General features: G+C 55.9%; 1 protein-coding gene and 1 long non-coding RNA gene across 2 annotated transcripts in view; one reads left to right on the forward strand and one right to left on the reverse strand.

The window, feature by feature from the left end:
• Nucleotides 1-280: 280 nt before the first annotated feature.
• TTLL8 (tubulin tyrosine ligase like 8) overlaps nucleotides 281-16,306 on the forward strand; it is a 59,038-nt gene continuing 43,012 nt past the window's right edge. The window contains exons 1-7 of the mRNA XM_025282641.3: nucleotides 281-436; nucleotides 4,048-4,139; nucleotides 8,889-9,027; nucleotides 9,600-9,673; nucleotides 11,586-11,714; nucleotides 12,894-13,008; nucleotides 14,268-14,387. Of these exons, the coding sequence (XP_025138426.3) occupies nucleotides 364-436; nucleotides 4,048-4,139; nucleotides 8,889-9,027; nucleotides 9,600-9,673; nucleotides 11,586-11,714; nucleotides 12,894-13,008; nucleotides 14,268-14,387 (742 nt within the window). The 5' untranslated portion in view covers nucleotides 281-363. The remainder of the gene's footprint in view (nucleotides 437-4,047; nucleotides 4,140-8,888; nucleotides 9,028-9,599; nucleotides 9,674-11,585; nucleotides 11,715-12,893; nucleotides 13,009-14,267; nucleotides 14,388-16,306) is intronic.
• LOC123333139 lies at nucleotides 12,842-14,127 on the reverse strand. Its single transcript, XR_006550284.1, has 2 exons — nucleotides 13,612-14,127; nucleotides 12,842-12,976 (listed from the first exon to the last, which is right to left on the reverse strand). It is a non-coding gene; the product is annotated as an uncharacterized LOC123333139 (long non-coding RNA).

Raw genomic sequence — 16,306 nt, forward strand, 5'->3', positions numbered from 1 at the left:
ATTCCAGACCACTCCCGTGGAGCCCCAGACATACCCTTCCTTCGGAACTCCAGGCCCGCCCAGCCCTCCACCTCTGAACCCCGCCCTTGGGGGCCCGGACCTGCGTCTCCCCAACCCAACCCTGCCCCCCACCCCCAGACTCCCCCCAACACCAGACTCCCCATCCATCCCAGCCCTGCCCCCGAAACCCATACTCCCCCAACCCCAGGCCCCACCCCCAATCCCAGGCTTCTGTTTCCACCGCAGCCCTGCCTGCCCTCCCCCAGAGTCCCCCCTCCACCCCTGCGCTTATGCCCCTTTGCAGGGGCCCAGGTGCTGGAAGGGAGCAAGGACGAGGTGCCCGAGGCCAAGGTTGAAGCAGGGATGGAGCCAGGTGAAACGAACAGGCTGCCATCCGAGCCCACGTCGTTGGAAGGGGAGCACAGAGCAGAATCTAGTCAGTATTGTCCTGCGCCCCTCGCCCTGGGTTTCCTGAAAGTGACTGTCAAGTTCAGGCTCTGGCTTCTGCTATCTGTTCTATTGATCTATCTGCCTATCCTAACTCAAACCACCTGCTTTAATTCCAGTAACCTCATAATAAGTCACTATTTTTCTGTTTTTTTTCTTCAAGATGTGTTCAGGGTTTCTTGGACTTTTGCATTGTTAGAATCAATTGTTAATTTACCCCTCCCCCAACACACACACACACACACACACACACACACACACACACACACACAGGAGTCCTGCTGTGTGATTCCACTGAATATATAGATCAGCTGGGAAGAGAATTAATATCTTTGTATTCAGTGTCCTGATCACGAACATCATCTCTTTCTATCTTGTTGGCAAGGTTCCCACTTTTAGTTACAAGTATGTACCACCTTGGAGAAGGCAACGGCACCCCACTCCAGTACTCTTGCCTGGAAAATCCCATGGGTGGAGGAGCCTGGTAGGCTGCAGTCTGTGGGGTCTCGAAGGGACGGACACAACTGAGCGACTTGACTTTCACTTTTCCCTTTCATGCAACGGAGAAGGAAGTGGCAACCCACTCCAGTGTTCTTGCCTGGAGAATCCCAGGGACGGGGAGCCTGGTGGCTGCCATCTGTGGGGTCGCACAGTGTCGGACGCGACTGACGCGACTCAGCAGCAGCAGCAGCGTGTACCACCTTTCTTAGAGTCACTCCCAGGTAGTCCATGCTTAACACTACTGTGGATGGCAGTTTTGAGTTCCATTTCCTAATTGTCTCTCAGTTCAGTTCAGTTCAGTCACTCAGTCGTGTCCGACTCTTTGTGAGCCCATGAACCGCAGCACGCCAGGCCTCCCTGTCCATCACCAACTCAAACTCATGTCCATCGAGTCGGTGATGCCATCCAGCCATCTCATCCTCTGCCATCCCCTTCTCCTCCTGCCCCCAATCCCTCCCAGCATCACAGTCTTTTCCAATGAGTCAACTCCGAGTGACGTGGCCAAAGTACTGGAGTTTCAGCTTTACCATCATTCCTTCCAAGAACACCCAGGGCTGATCTCCTTTAGAATGGACCGGTTGGATCTCCAAGGGACTCTCAAGAGTCTTCTCCAACACCACACTTCAAAAGCATCAATTCTTCGGTGCTCAGCTTTCATCACAGTCCAACTCTCACATCCATACATGACCACTGAAAAAACCATAGCCTTGGCTAGACAGACCTTTGTTGGCAAAGTAATGTCTCTGCTTTTGAATATGCTATCTAGGTTGGTCATAACTTTCCTCCCAAGGAGTAAGCGTCTTTTAATTTCATGGCTGCAGTCACCATCTGCAGTGATTTTGGAGCCCATAAAATAAAGTCAGACACTGTTTCCACTGTTTCCCCATCTATTTCCCATGAAGTGATGGGTATACAAATACAGTTGAGTTCATTTTCCTGCCTTGGTGGTTGGTGACCTTAGTAAATATACTTACTAATTCTAACCATCAAATGTGTTACATACACACTCATCACCTGCAGATCTTTTCGGTCTTTACACCTCTTATTTCCTTTTCTTGCACTATTGCATGGGCTAGAACTTGGAGTATAATGTTGAGTAGATGTGATATAGTGGACATCTTTTTTGTTTCTGAACTCCAGAGGAAATTGTTCAGTGTTTCACCATGAAGTATGATGTTGCTATAAGTTTTTAAAAAAAAAAACAAAACAAAAAGCCATGATTTACTTTTCCACATTTCTTTAGCTGTCAAATTTTCTTTGGCAAATTTATTCAAAATACTAATTTTCATTTTAGAACTGAATTTATATTTATATAACAGAAGTCCTAAATGGATCCAGATTCACTAGGATACCTTCCTCTAAGCACCATTGGTTAATATTTTCCCTTTCAAGTGTACAAGTAGTATGTTTTAAGTTGTCATTCACAAAAATTATGAATTAAACACCCATAAATTCTTGCTGCTATAAGTTTGAAAGGAAGTTCCCTTTTATTCCTGGTTTACTGAGAGTTTTAAAATGAACAGTTATTACATTGAATCATGTTTTCTTCTGCATATTTTTATTTACTGTATCAATGAATTATGTTATGGATTTTTAAATATTAGCAACCTCTGTATTCTTAGAACTCTAATCATAATTTTGTTTGTACTCTAATGCTTTGATGGGCCATATTTTCATTACCGTACAATTCTCATCATTTCCACTTGATTTCTCCTTTGAGCCATGCTTTATTTTTAAAGTCTACTGCTTAATTTTGGGGGCTCCATAATCACTGCAGATGGTGACTGCAGCCATGAAACTAGAAGACGCTTGCTCCTTGCAAGAAAAGCTATAACTAACATAGACAGCATATTAAAAAGCAGAGACATTACTTTGCCGACAAAGGTCCATCTAGTCAAGGCTATAGTTTTTTCAGTAGTCATGTGTGGATGTCAGAGTTGGACTATAAGGAAAGCTGAGATCCGAAGAATTGATGGTTTTGAACTGTAGTGTTGGAGAAGGCCCTTGAGAGTCCCTTGGACTGCAAGGAGATACAACCAGTTCATCCTAAAGGAGATCAGTCCTGAATATTCATTGGAAGGACTGATGCTGAAGCTGAAACTCCAATACTTTGGTCACCTGATGCGAAGAGCCGACTCATTAGAAGAGACCCTGATGCTGGGAAAGATTGAAGGCAGGAGGAGAAGGGGACGACAGAGGATAAGATGGTTGGATGGCATCACCAACTCAATGGACGTGAGTTTGAGTAAACTCCAGGAGGTGGTGATGGACAGGGAGGCCTGGCGTGATGCGGTCCGTGGGGTCTCAGAGTCAGACATGACTGAGCGACTGAACTGAACTGAACTGAATTTTTGAATGTTTAGAAAAATTTCTAGTTACCATTTTGTTATTAATTTCTAGTTTCCTTCAGTGGTAAAGAGTTTAATCTGTATCATTTTGATCCACTGAAGTTGCAGAGGCCCTATGGCCCAGTATGTGATCAGTGTTGGAAGAGGTGTGTGAAGAGATGGTGTGTCCTCAGCCGTGGATTTGATTTCTGGGTGTCACTTAGGGCTGATCGATTCAAATCTGGTACATTTTAATGATTCTTTGTTTATGCTTTCCTTTTCTGAGCGTGCGCTAAGTCACTTCAGCCCTGTCTGACTCTTTGCATCTCTATAGACTGTAGCTCACCAGGCTCCTCTGTCCATGGGATCCTCCAGGCAAGAATGCTGGAGTGGGTTGCCACGCCTTCCTCCAGGAGACCTTCCTGACCCAGGGCTCGAACTCATGTCTCACGTCTCCTGCATTGGCAAGCGGGCTTTCTACCACCAGCGCCACCTGGGCAGCCCTTCCTTTACTGAGACGAATGGTTCACTGAAGTATCTCAATATGAATTTGAATTTTCTATGTCTGGTTTTAAAAGTCTCTGTCCACTTGTGTTTTTATATATTTGAAGCTATACTATTAAGTATACACACATTTGGAATTTTATGAAATGTCTCTGAGGGCTGACTGAGTGCCATGGGGGGCTGGACACAGGGGTTAGACTGATATCTCCTGAGTCTGAATGTAACTAGTTTGGTCTTGCCTTTGCCTTCATCTGTTTTTCTTTTGCAGAATTAAAACGGGGAGTTTCCCAAGACTTGGTTTCTTCCCCCAAATTAGACAGATTCAAAATAGCAAAACAACTCACGGACAAGGCAGTCAAGGTAAATGCTCTCTGGGCTCAGTGGGGACGGGTTCTTTTTAAGAACGGAATACATTTTGGAGTTTGTAGAGTGAGTCTGTGGCGTGTGGCGTGCCCTGAAGCTGAGGTGTGCCCCTGGTCCTGGCCCCAGCCTGAGGCTTGTGCCGGAGCTCCTTTACATTACACCCTTCCTTTTGAACTAAGTGATGCTTTTGAAATGCGAAAGTGCAGACACGTGCACGGTGAAAATCTCTCCTGCAGCCACGTGGCCAGTGTGTGCCCCTCATGTGACCGCAGCTGTGGACACACGTCTCAGACAAGGGACAGACTCCTAGTGACACACAAAACCCTCCCACCCTCGGCCCAGGCCCCCGAGTGACGTGGTGAGAACGCTTGTGTGTGAGGAGTTCTGGTGCTCATATGGGGCCCCTGGGACACCCACCCACGTCCCCAAGGGAGAGGCCCACCTTTCGCCAGAATGGGAGCATTTGGGGGGGAATAGTGAACTCCGGGAGATGGTGATGGACAGGGAGGCCTGGCGTGCTGCGATTCAGGGGGTCACAAAGAGTCGGACACGACTGAGCGACTAAGCTGAACTGAAGGAAGGGCAAGAATTCTTCAGATGGTTCCACAGCTTCCACTCTGAGAACGTGATTCTCGTCCTTCTCGTGCGGTCACCTTGCTCAGGCCAGGACAGTGAGGAAGCACGAGAAACCCAACGCACAGTGACGTGTGGAAACGCGCTCAACCTTACGTCCTTCTGGGGCTCACCTGCGAGTGCGGGGGTCGTACACGCGCAGCTTGGGCTGCAATGCGCTGGGTGCACCTGGAGAGAAGCACAGCCAGGAGAGACACGTGGTCCGTGGCGACCCACGCAGCCACAGCAGAGCGCGGCCGCCCTCTTGGAAGCCACCTCTTGCCCTAGTTATTCCCAAATCCTGGCAACCACGGATGAACCTTTGTGCTTCCTGTCACTATCCTTTCTGGGGTTTCCTACAAATAGAATTTAACCTTTAGATTTAGCTTCAGATTTTCTTTTGAGACCTTAAAACATATAAACGTTTAGGGCTACAAATATCCCTCAAAGTACTGCTTTACTTGCGTTTCAGTAGATTTCATTTTGTAGTATTTTTGATGAGATACAGTTCAAAGTACTTAACAATTTGTACTATTTTCATTGATAGTGGGTTACTTAAAAGTATAGTTCTTAATTTCTAGACTAGTAGATTATTAAAATCCTAAAAGATGATGCTGTTAAAGTGCTGTATTCATTGCATCCGCAAATTTGGAAAACTCAGCAGTGGCCACAGGACTGGAAATGGTCAGTTTTCATTCCAATCCCAAAGAAGGGCAATGCCGAAGAATGCTCAAACTACCACACAGTTGCACTCATTTCACATGCCAGCAAGGTTATGCTCAAAATCCTTCCAACTAGGCTTCAGCAATATGTGAACTGAGAACTTCCAGATGTACAAGCTGGGTTTAGAAAAGGTAGAGGAACCAGAGATCAAATTTCCAACATTTGCTGGATCACACAGAAAGCAAGGAAATTCCAGAAAAACATTCACTTCTGCTTCATTGATTATGCTAAGCCTCTGACTGTGTGAATCACAGCAAACTATGAAAAATTCTTAAAGAGAAGGGAATACCAGACCGCCTTACCTGCTTCCTGAGAAACCTGTATGCAGGTCAAGATGCAGAAGTTAGAACTGGACGTGAAACAATGGACTGGTTCAAAATTGGGAAGGAGGACATCAAGGCTGTATGTTGTCACCCTGCTTACTTAACTTACATGCAGAGAGCATCATGCAGAATGCCTGACTGGATGAATCAAAGCTGGAATCAAGATTGCTGGGAGAAATATCAATAGCCTCAGATACACAGATGACACCACCCTTATGGCAGAAAGTGAAGAGGAACTGAAGAGCCTCTTTACGAAAGTGAAAAAGGAGAGTGAAAAAGTTGGCTTAAACCTCAACATTCAGAAAGCGAAGATCATGGCATCCAGTTCCATCACTTCATGGCAAATAGATGGGGAAACAATGGAAATAGTGATAAACTTTATTTTGGGGGGCTCCAAAATCACTGCAGATGGTGACTGCAGCCATGAAATGAAAAGACACTTGCTCCTTGGAAGGAAAGCTCTGACAAACCTAGACAGTATATTAAAAAGCAGAGACATTACTTTGCCGACAAAGGTCCATATAGTCAAAGCTACAGTTTTTCCAGTAGTCGTGTACAGATGTGAGAGTTGGACCATAAAGAAGGCTGAGTGCCAAAGAACTGATGCTTTTGAAGACTTGGACAGCACGGAGATCAAACCAGTCAATCCTAAAGGAAATCAACCCTGAATAGTTGTTGGAAGGACTGATGCTGAAGATGAAAGTCCAATACTTTGGCCACCTGATGTGAAGAACTGACTCATTGGAAAAGACCCTGATGCTGAACGATTGAAGGCAAAAGGAGAAGGGGACAACAGAAGATGAGATGATTAGATAACATCACCAACTCAATGGACATGAATTTGAGCACGCTCTGGGAGATAGTGGAGGACAGAGGAGCCTGGCGTGCAGCCGTCCTTGGGGTCACAAAGAGTTGGACATGGCTAAGCATCGACTGGACAACAATAAAGAAGGTTGTTTCTGGTTATTTTGTTACTGATTTCTGGTTTGATTAACTGTGGTTGAGAATGTAATTGGTATATTTCTGTTGAAATGTATTCAGACCTGCTTTCTGCCTAGCATTTTGTTAATTTATATAGATGTTGAAGTAGAGTGCTCTATTCACAGTCATCAGGGAAGAGGTTTTCATTTGAGTTCTTCAAGTCCTCTAGACTTGAGGGGTTTGTTTTTGTTTTTTGTCTCTGTGTTCTTTAATTTCCTGAGAGAAGCATGTTAAATTTCCAAGTGTAATTGTGGATTTGTCTAATTGTGTTTCTCCCAAGTTTTGCTGTGTATAATTTATAGCTCTGTTAGTGGGTGCAGACAAATGTGTTATGAGAAGCTGAGTGTTTGCTTCGCATTGTACGGTGCTTTCCTTTACTTTAGTGATGCATCTTTGTCGCAAAGTTTGCTGTGTTTCATACTTGGATCATTTTATTCTCTACCTGTCTGTAGGCTTGTGCTTTTGATTTTCTCTTGTGAACAGCATAGATTGAGATAAGAAAAAGATGTAGTCTGGCACTTCTTGCCTTTTAACTGGAGCATTTTGTGTATTTGTCTGGTATATTCCCGTGGGGTTTCATTCATTTGGTGCCTGCTCATTTTTCCTCTCCGTTCATGCCTACTTGTGGACTGATTTTCCCTCTTGTGTTAGAAGCCTTGCACTCCGTGTTCTCCTTTTGCGGTTCCCTTCCGTTTTGTACTCTGTTGGCTTGTTACAGTTCGTCCAGTTTTCTGAAGTTGTTCAGTCTGACCCTAGCTCAGCAGGGAGCCTGGGGGTGTGGGCAGGGGGTCCTGCCGTCGTTAGCCCCGCCCCTCCTCACTACGGCCCCTGTCGTGGAGCACGGCCCTCGCCCTGCGGCCGGGCAGGCCAGGCTCCGGACCCGTGTTCTGAGCAGAAGGAGCCCCGTGGTCCCCCGAGGGGGTGCTGGAACTGGGCTGCCAGAGTCTGGCCACAAGCCCGCATGTCCTTGGCAGGTGGTCCTGGTCCTCGCGCCCATGCTGTGTGACGGACCACCACGGCCTTAGCTACTTAGACACACCCATGTGCTATCTCCCGGCTCCTGTAGGCCAGGGTCCAGGCCGGGCCCTCTGCTCAGCGTCTGTCGAGGCACGGAGCTGGCGGGTCGCATCTGGAGGCCCACAGCGGGAGGAACCCCCTCGGAACTCTCTCAGCTGGTCGGCAGGGTTGATTTCCCCGAGACTGTAGAATGTGTGGCACCTTCAGAGCCGCAGTGGGGAGAGGCCGTCCCTGCTGGTCTCCATTTCTGACCCTCTTTTCAGGAGCACCCTTGATTAGGCCAGGCCCACCCAGGGTCACCTGCCTTTCAAATTCAGAGTCTAATTAGGGACCCCATGAGTCTGAGCCGCTGCCTCCTCCTGCCCTGTCCTGCTCTCACAAGCTCGTGAGGCCCTAGGCTCACTGCTGCCCATGCCCCTGGTCCCCGCCGCTGCCCACAGGATGTGTCCAGGTGGGTCCTCAGCAGCTCGGCCTCGGGCCCCAGCGTGACCGTCCATCTCCTTGCTCAACTGTCCGCTGGGAAGCAAAGGGTTGTCTGCCACTGCCCTCTGCCTGGCCCTAGGCAGCTGGCTCATCCCCACAGTAGTGGGTGGGGTCCTCTGTCCCTGGCACTGGCCCTGGGTGGGGGCGCTGCCCCTCTGGCCCCTCCCGGCATCTGAGTGCCCCCAACCCCTCCTCAAACCTCAAGCACCTCCCCATCCCCAAGTGTGCGGGCCGGTCACCTTTGTACAGGAAAGAAAGCCATAGCGCACAGGTCCTGGGTCCACCCCGAGGCCCGCCTTTCAGACCTCGACCTGTCCTGAGCTGAGGTCTGAGCCTCCAGAAGCCCCAAGGTCCTGGCTGTGCCTCCTCTGGGTGAGTGTGAGCGAGGCCTGTGCGTGCAAGGCCCCCACACCCGGGGCCGTGGACACAGACCAGAGGTGGGCCTGCCTGGGGGCTGCCTGCCCCGCCCTGGCGGCTGCCTGATTCTCAGAGCAGATGGAGCATCTTCCTGCCGGGACCGGCCCTCATCCTGACAGCAGACTCCTCTTACAGAGACAGGGTTAACTCATTTTCCATTCCTTAATTTCAAACACACTTGCAATTTGAGGAAAAGAAGATCTTCTCCATCTGCGGACACTACCCAGTGATCCGGTCCACCCTGTGGAGGAAGGGCTGGGTGGAAAAGAAGTTCCACTTCCTGACCAGTCTCGTGCCTAGCGTCGACGGCGATGGGGAAGGGGTGCCGGGTAGAGTATCGGCGTGTGTGTTCTGCGTGAAATGTGTGTGTCTGTCACGGAGACCCAGAGTGGGTTCCATGTGGGCCCTGCGCTGTGGCTTTCCCCGGGGGAGGGGCTGGCCTCTCAGCCCCCAGCCCAGGCGTCCAGGCATCGACGAGCCCTTTCAAACCCTGGTTCTGGTCACTTCCAGGTGTATCCACGTCCAGGCCTCCTCGTGCCTGGACGTTGTCCACTGTCCGTCAGCAGCCTGGCCCTAGAAGTCCCTGTTCTGGGCTCAGCTCCCTCCTGGCCCCTGCTTGGCCCCCTGCCACGCTTGTTCAGCCTGGTCCTCCCTGACCTGAGCCAGGCCTGTGCCCCCTCCCCACAGAGCCTGCACCCTCTTGGCTCCAGGGTCTCCACTCGGCCTCCACGCAGTTCACGGCACAGGTCCGTTCAGTGGACGCTCGGGGGGGCACCACGGCCCAAGCCTGACTTAGCCCTGCTCCTCATGGGACCTGTGGGGGCGCTGCTCTGCCCTGGGCCCAGCGGTGGGCCTGGCTGTGGTCAGTGACTTGCTGATTTCCTGTATGTTGTGTTTGCAGAAAACAAACATGCTGAAGGCAAAGAGAATCAAGATGTGGCTTTGGAGAAAGCAGACGACATCCACGATGTGATGGTAGGTCCCCGTGAGCTCGAGGGGAGCCTCGGCCAGACATTTACCCCTCCTCTGTGCCGCATCCTGGGAGGCGGGGCGGCAGCAAAGCCACAGTCACACCCAGCCTTGAGGACGTGCCTGTGTGCGTGTGCCCTGTGCGTCACGTGGCCTCCCCGTGTGCCCTGTGCGTCACGTGGCCTCCCCGCGTGCCCTGTGTGTCACGTGGCCTCCCCGTGTGCCCTGTGCGTCACGTGGCCTCCCCGTGTGCCCTGTGCGTCACGTGTGCCTCCCCGTGTGCCCCCGTCTGTGTGTCCATGTGCGTGCATCCCCATGTGCCCCGTGTCTGTGCGTCCACGTGTGTGGCTCCCCGTGTGCCCACGTCTCTGTGTCCACGTGGGCCTCCCCGTGTGCCCGTGTCTGTGCTCCCGTGTGAGCAGACGGGCTGAGCCTACCATCTGTGGTGACCCCGAGGGTCGGGGCTGCACAGCCCCGGCAGCGATGGTGGACGTGCAGTCTGCCGCACCTAGGACTGCACTCCCAGGCCGCACTGCTGGCTGGGCGGCAGGTCAGCCGTCGTGGGCTGGGCAGAGCTGGCGGTGGACAGGGAGGCAGTTGCCTGGGGTTGTGGGAGGCTGCTGGCAGGTAATGGAGGGTCGCTGAGACTCAAGAGGAGAAAAGAAAGTTAAAACCAGGCCAGAAAGCTGCACTGTGAGGAGAATGGGATGCATCGAGCACACTGGCGTGCAGGGCTGCCGGCCCCCAGAAACCCTGTGAACACAGCAAAGACCAGTCACTCGGGGAGAAATTTGCAGGGCGTGTGACTGCCCAGATTTGCTGCTCAGAGTATGTGAAGCGCCCGCCCACCAGAAGAGATGTTGATCTAATGGAAAATGGGCAAGGGCCTGACAGGCCGGTGGGCGCATCACGCCTATTCCTGGCGCAGATCCCTTTCTGCAAAAGTCGACCGCGAGGCTGGGGAGGCGCTGTGGGTCGGGGGTGTGGGGAGCCTGGGGGGCAGGAGCGTTAGCTCTGGACCGGAGGCCGGGCCTCCCCTCGGGCGCCTGAGTGGCCCTCACACTCTCTATACATCCGTCTGTGATGCTTCATCACGCGCTGTAACAGATGCGACTTACTGGGGAAGTGGCTGCAGGAGCTGCCGCATCACTCTGAGAGCAGGAGGAAGGACCAAGGGCTTGAGCCCGAGTCCAGGGACCCGGGTCAGGTGAGCTTTGGAAGTGGTGTTGGCAGCCTGGCCCCAGTAGGGGCCCCCGGCCCACCCCCAGCAGCAGCACTGTGTGATGGTATGCGGGAGGAGCCGTCCTGCCAGAACACGGGGCTCAAGATGGGCTGACCCGAGCCACAGGCCTCAGGTGGTCCTGACATGCTGTCTGCGGATGTGACCCAAAGGGTCTTCTCCAAGGTGTTCGGCTCATGTCCGGGGGCAGGATCATGGAGAATCTTTTCCCTTCCTCATATCTCTTTGGTTAGAATTTTTGACCAAGGAGAAGAGCGCAGACACCAAGGACTCCCAGTCGTGCTTCAGCCGCGGTCCTGGGCCCTTGCACTCTGACGGCTCGGGGCAGCAGAGGAGCCCGCGTCCTGGCGGCCGGGGAGGGGGCTCTCCCAGGGCTGTGGCCAGCACGTCCTGCAGAGAGCACCTGTGGGGCGGGCAGTGTAGATCCCGCTTGCTGCCCCTGCCGCCCGGAGTCCGAGCCCCCGTCCCCTCACATGGGAAGCCCTGTGTGGTCACAGCGGCTCCACGTGGGCCGGCAGGAGGCCCTCAGGGAACGTGCGAGGCTGCCGTCAGGACTGGAGCTGCATGGAAACCACGCGCTTCTCAACCTAAACCCCGAGCCCTTCGTCCTGGGCCTGCCCCACCCTCAGAGACATGAGCCTCGGATGCTGGGTACTGATAAAGGTTTCTTCTTGCCAGTCCAGGTTGGTAAAAAATGAAACGCCCTACTTCCTCTGGACAATCAAAAGGGACGTCATCGACTATCACAGCCTGAGCTGCGACCAGATGCTGAACCACTATGGGAAGACGGCGTCCTTCACCACTAAGGTGAGTGGGGGAACTTGGGCAGGCTCAGGGCAGGGGGATAGCGCCCTGCCTCCTGAAATGCCAGCGCCTCCAGAGCTGGACAGCCCCATGGGGCGCCGGTCACCTCGGGGCTCCTTCCCAGGACTGGAAGCTCCTGGCCTAGCCAGAGGCTGCCTGGCATCAGTGTCCAGAGACGCTTGGCACTGCTCCCCGCAAACCTCCCCAGGGCCTCTGCGTCCCCCACCGTGTCCCTCGGTGGGCCCAAGGCCACAGAATCACTCTCCTCTGGGCTGCAGGGCAAGCCCCAGACAGGGCCAGTGACCGCTGCCGCTGCAGCCTGGCCTGGGCTCTGGACCCTGGAGCGGCTCTGGGTCGGTGGGGTGGGGGTGGGCCACCCTCACCTGCGCTGTGACTTCCAGCTGTTGGGGGCACTGCCACCCACTTCTCACCCTCACCCGCTTTCAGCTGTCAGCCACCCCAGGCAGCCATTCCCCATGTACCCTGAAGGCTGAGGCTGGGGTGGGGCCAGCTGGGACAGACAGGCCTGCACGTGCCCTTCAGCAGCAGGGGGGCCTCAGAAGTCAGAGATGACACGGGGGATGGGACGAGGCTCCTGGCTGCCCACGGAGCTCCGCCAAGGCGTCCTCACCAGGCCTCAGGCCACTGGTGTGCTTCTGGGCTGGGGGCCGCCTGCAGGGGCACAGTGGGCCCGGGCTCCCTACAGAGACCCCAGGCAGTGATGGCCTCATGGCTCCGGGGCGGGGGCCCATTTCCCTAGACGGGCTGCCAGGCTGGGCCTGCCTAACCACGAGTGTGGCATCAGGCGGGCACAGTGTTGGGGGGGGCACGCTGTAGACCGGGGCGCTCCCTTCTCCGCCCCTCCCGGCTGGAGGCCGAGCATGCAGGGACGGGGGTGGATGCAGCACCCTCTGCCCTGGGCGCTCCCAGACGGCTCTGTCCACCCTCGGGCCTGCCATAGCCACCGCTGACGACAGGGTGAGCCCGAGGCCCTGGCCAGCTCGCCGGGTGACCTGGGTGTTTGGCCAGTTGGCTGGGGGGCAGAGGGGCCAGGGGCCAGGGAGGGTCTGCTCCCCGAGGTGCCCACTGAAGCCGGCACCACCCAGCCAGGCCCACGGGCTCTCAGACTGGCCGAGCGGGCCTGGTGCAGCCTGCGGGCCTGACGTGCCACTGTCTCCGGAGATCGGGCTGTGTGTGAGCATGCGGAGCCTGCCGTGGTACGTCCAGGCCAACCCCGACACCTTCTTCCCACGCTGCTACAGCCTCTGCACCGAGAGCGAGAAGCAAGAGTTCCGGGGTGAGTGGAGCCGGGAGACCTGGGGCCTCTCTGTGGCCTGGCCACCCGCCCACAGGACGGGCCTCAGGGCTGGAGGTGGGGCGGGCCCGGTTCCATCTCAACCCTCAGCTCTGTCTCTGGGCTGGGGACAAAGGCTGCTTCCTTTGGACCTGCCCAGGGGCACAGGAGAGAGAACAGGGCAGGGCAGGCAGGGGTTCGCGCGAGGGTGCCCATGTCTCCTGAGCACCCATCTGGAGGCCGTGGAGATGCGGCTGCTGTCCAGCACACACTGCCCTGCGCCTGGCCCCCAGGCCGGCCTCCAGGAGTGAGTGACCGGATGCAGGCCAGGCAGGGTCAGTGGGGGACTGTGGGCAGGGCCTTGTGGGAGCGGGTCTGGGTGGAGACCCAGGAGGGGCGCAAGGGCGGCAGGAGGGGAGCACCTGGCCGGGAGCAGGCAGCGCTCATGGGCCTTGGGCTCAGGGCTGTCCATGCATCAGGACAGGAAGGGGGCGAGGGGCGCTCCGCTTCTGGGTGTCTCCAGGGTGGCCAGAGCTGCTGAGGGGGGCCTCCCGAGGTGTGGAAGGAGCAGGTTTGCTTGAGAAACTGCGGGGATATCTTACAGACCTCCGGGTGGTCTGTGCTCAGAAGCAGAGGTTTTGTGGCGACCTCATCAGGAGCGCTGTTGCAGGCGTTAGAGTCTGGAGCCGGGGTGGGGAACAGCCGCTGCTGCCCCTGAATGGTGACAGGCGTCCAGAGCCAGCCCCGGGCCCAAGCCTGAGTTTGGGGGACCCTGAGTGGGTGCTGCAGGACCCCCGGCCACCCGCACTTAGAGCTGTGGACCCAGCTTCTGGGGAGGCCCCTCTTGTGAGGGGGCAGTGCCGCTGCTGTCCACAGAGGGCGCTCCTGGAAGGATCCGTCTGTGCAGGCTGAGGACGCTGGGCAGGCAGAGGTGGTGAGGGTGCCCCCGGACCATGGCCCGGGTGGCACAGGAGAGCGGCAGGAAAGGGGGTGCCCGGTTCTGCCTCTGGGCCCATGGGCAGGTGGATGCGTGGCCGCGGGGAGGTCCCGGCTGTGAGAGTCCACTCTGCAGAGGCTGGAGGATGAGGTGGGGACGGACCATGTGGGCGAGGGGGCAATGGGGAGCTCTTTGCCCCCCAGAGGGCAACGAAGCAGGAGCAAGGCCCCGCACCCCAGGCAGGACGTCAGGGCTGAGCGTGGCTGGCGCGCCGAGGGCCCATCCCCGGCGCAGGCAGAGGGGGCGAGGCCTTGTGTCCTTGCAGACGACTTCAGGCGCACGGTGGCCTCCAGCATCCTGAAGTGGGTGGTCAGCCAGCAGAGCAGCAGGAGCAAGCCGCGGAGCAGGCGGGAGAAGGCCCGCGACAGCAGTGCGAGCAGGAAAGGTGTGCTGGCGGGCAGGCCGGCGGGGCCGTGGGCCGGGCTCCCGGGAAGCGTCGGCGGCGCTGCCCCGCCCCCAGTCTCCTCCCGCAGAATCCGACGGGAATGGCACTCCTGGGTCATGTCGGAGGTGTGGCCCACTGTGGGATTAGGCCTACAAAACTCAAATTTAAGTCTTTTTTGGTTGTTATTCACTTGAATAGAACAGTTTTAGGTTCACAGCAAGACGGGAGCAGAAGGTCCAGAGATATCCCATGTACCCTCTGCCCCTGCTTCCCCCACCATCAACATCCCCCCAGACGGTACATTCGTTGTAACTGATGAACCCACACTGACACGTCATCTTCAGAGTCCACAGTCTACGCTAGGGCTTCCTCCTGGTTTGGACAAATGTAGTATCACACGTATCCACCAACATAGTATCGTTCAGAGCAATTCACTGCCCTAAAAATCTGCTCAGTGGTAAAGAATCTGCCTGCCCACGCAGGAGACGTGGGTTCCATGCCTGGGTCAGGAAGATCCCCTGGAGAAGGAAATGGTAACCCACTCCAGTATTCTTGCCTGGGAAAGCCCTCGGACAGAGGCCTGGTGCGCAACAGTGCACGGGGCTGCAAAGAGTCAGACGCGACTGGGCAACTAAGCAGCAATAAAAAGTCCTCCGCGGTCAGCCTGCTCGTTCCTGCCTCACCCCTGACACCTGATTCCCACGGTCAGCCTGCTCATTCCTGCCTCACCCCTGCCACTTGATTCCCACGGTCAGCCTGCTTGTTCCTGCCTCACCCCTGACACCTGATTCCCACGGTCAGCCTGCTCGTTCCTGCCTCACCCCTGACACCTGATTCCCACGGTCAGCCTGCTCGTTCCTGCCTCACCCCTGCCACCTGATTCCCGCGGTCAGCCTGCTCGTTCCTGCCTCACCCCTGCCACCTGATTCCCGCGGTCAGCCTGCGCGTTCCTGCCTCACCCCTGACACCTGATTCCCACGGTCAGCCTGCGCGTTCCTCCTCACCCCTGCCACCTGATTCCCGCGGTCAGCCTGCGCGTTCCTGCCTCACCCCTGACACCTGATTCCCACGGTCAGCCTGCGCCGTTCGTCCTCACCCCTGCCACCTGATTCCCACGGTCAGCCTGCGCGTTCCTCCTCACCCCTGCCACCTGATTCCCACGGTCAGCCTGCGCGTTCCTCCTCACCCCTGCCACCTGATTCCCGCGGTCAGCCTGCGCGTTCCTGCCTCACCCCTGACACCTGATTCCCACGGTCAGCCTGCGCGTTCCTCCTCACCCCTGCCACCTGATTCCCGCGGTCAGCCTGCTTGTTCCTGCCTCACCCCTGCCACCTGATTCCCACGGTCAGCCTGCTCGTTCCTCCTCACCCCTGCCACCTGATTCCCGCGGTCAGCCTGCGCGTTCCTCCTCACCCCTGCCACCTGATTCCCACGGTCAGCCTGCTCGTTCCTCCTCACCCCTGCCACCTGATTCCCGCGGTCAGCCTGCTTGTTCCTGCCTCACCCCTGCCACCTGATTCCCACGGTCAGCCTGCTCGTTCCTCCTCACCCCTGCCACCTGATTCCCGCGGTCAGCCTGCGCGTTCCTGCCTCACCCCTGCCACCTGATTCCTGCAGTCAGCCTGTGCGTTCCTGCCTCACCCCTGCCACCTGATTCCCGCGGTCAGCCTGCGCGTTCCTCCTCACCCCTGCCACCTGATTCCCACGGTCAGCCTGCGCGTTCCTCCTCACCCCTGCCACCTGATTCCCACGGTCAGCCTGCGCGTTCCTCCTCACCCCTGCCACCTGATTCCCGCGGTCAGCCTGCGCGTTCCTGCCTCACCCCTGCCACCTGATTCCCACGGTCAGCCTGCGCGTTCCTCCTCACCCCTGCCACCTGATTCCCACGGTCAGCCTGCGCGTTCCTCCTCACCCCTGCC

This window comes from Bubalus bubalis, chromosome 4 (assembly GCF_019923935.1).
Source record: "Bubalus bubalis isolate 160015118507 breed Murrah chromosome 4, NDDB_SH_1, whole genome shotgun sequence".
NCBI classification, from domain to species: Eukaryota; Metazoa; Chordata; class Mammalia; order Artiodactyla; family Bovidae; genus Bubalus; species Bubalus bubalis.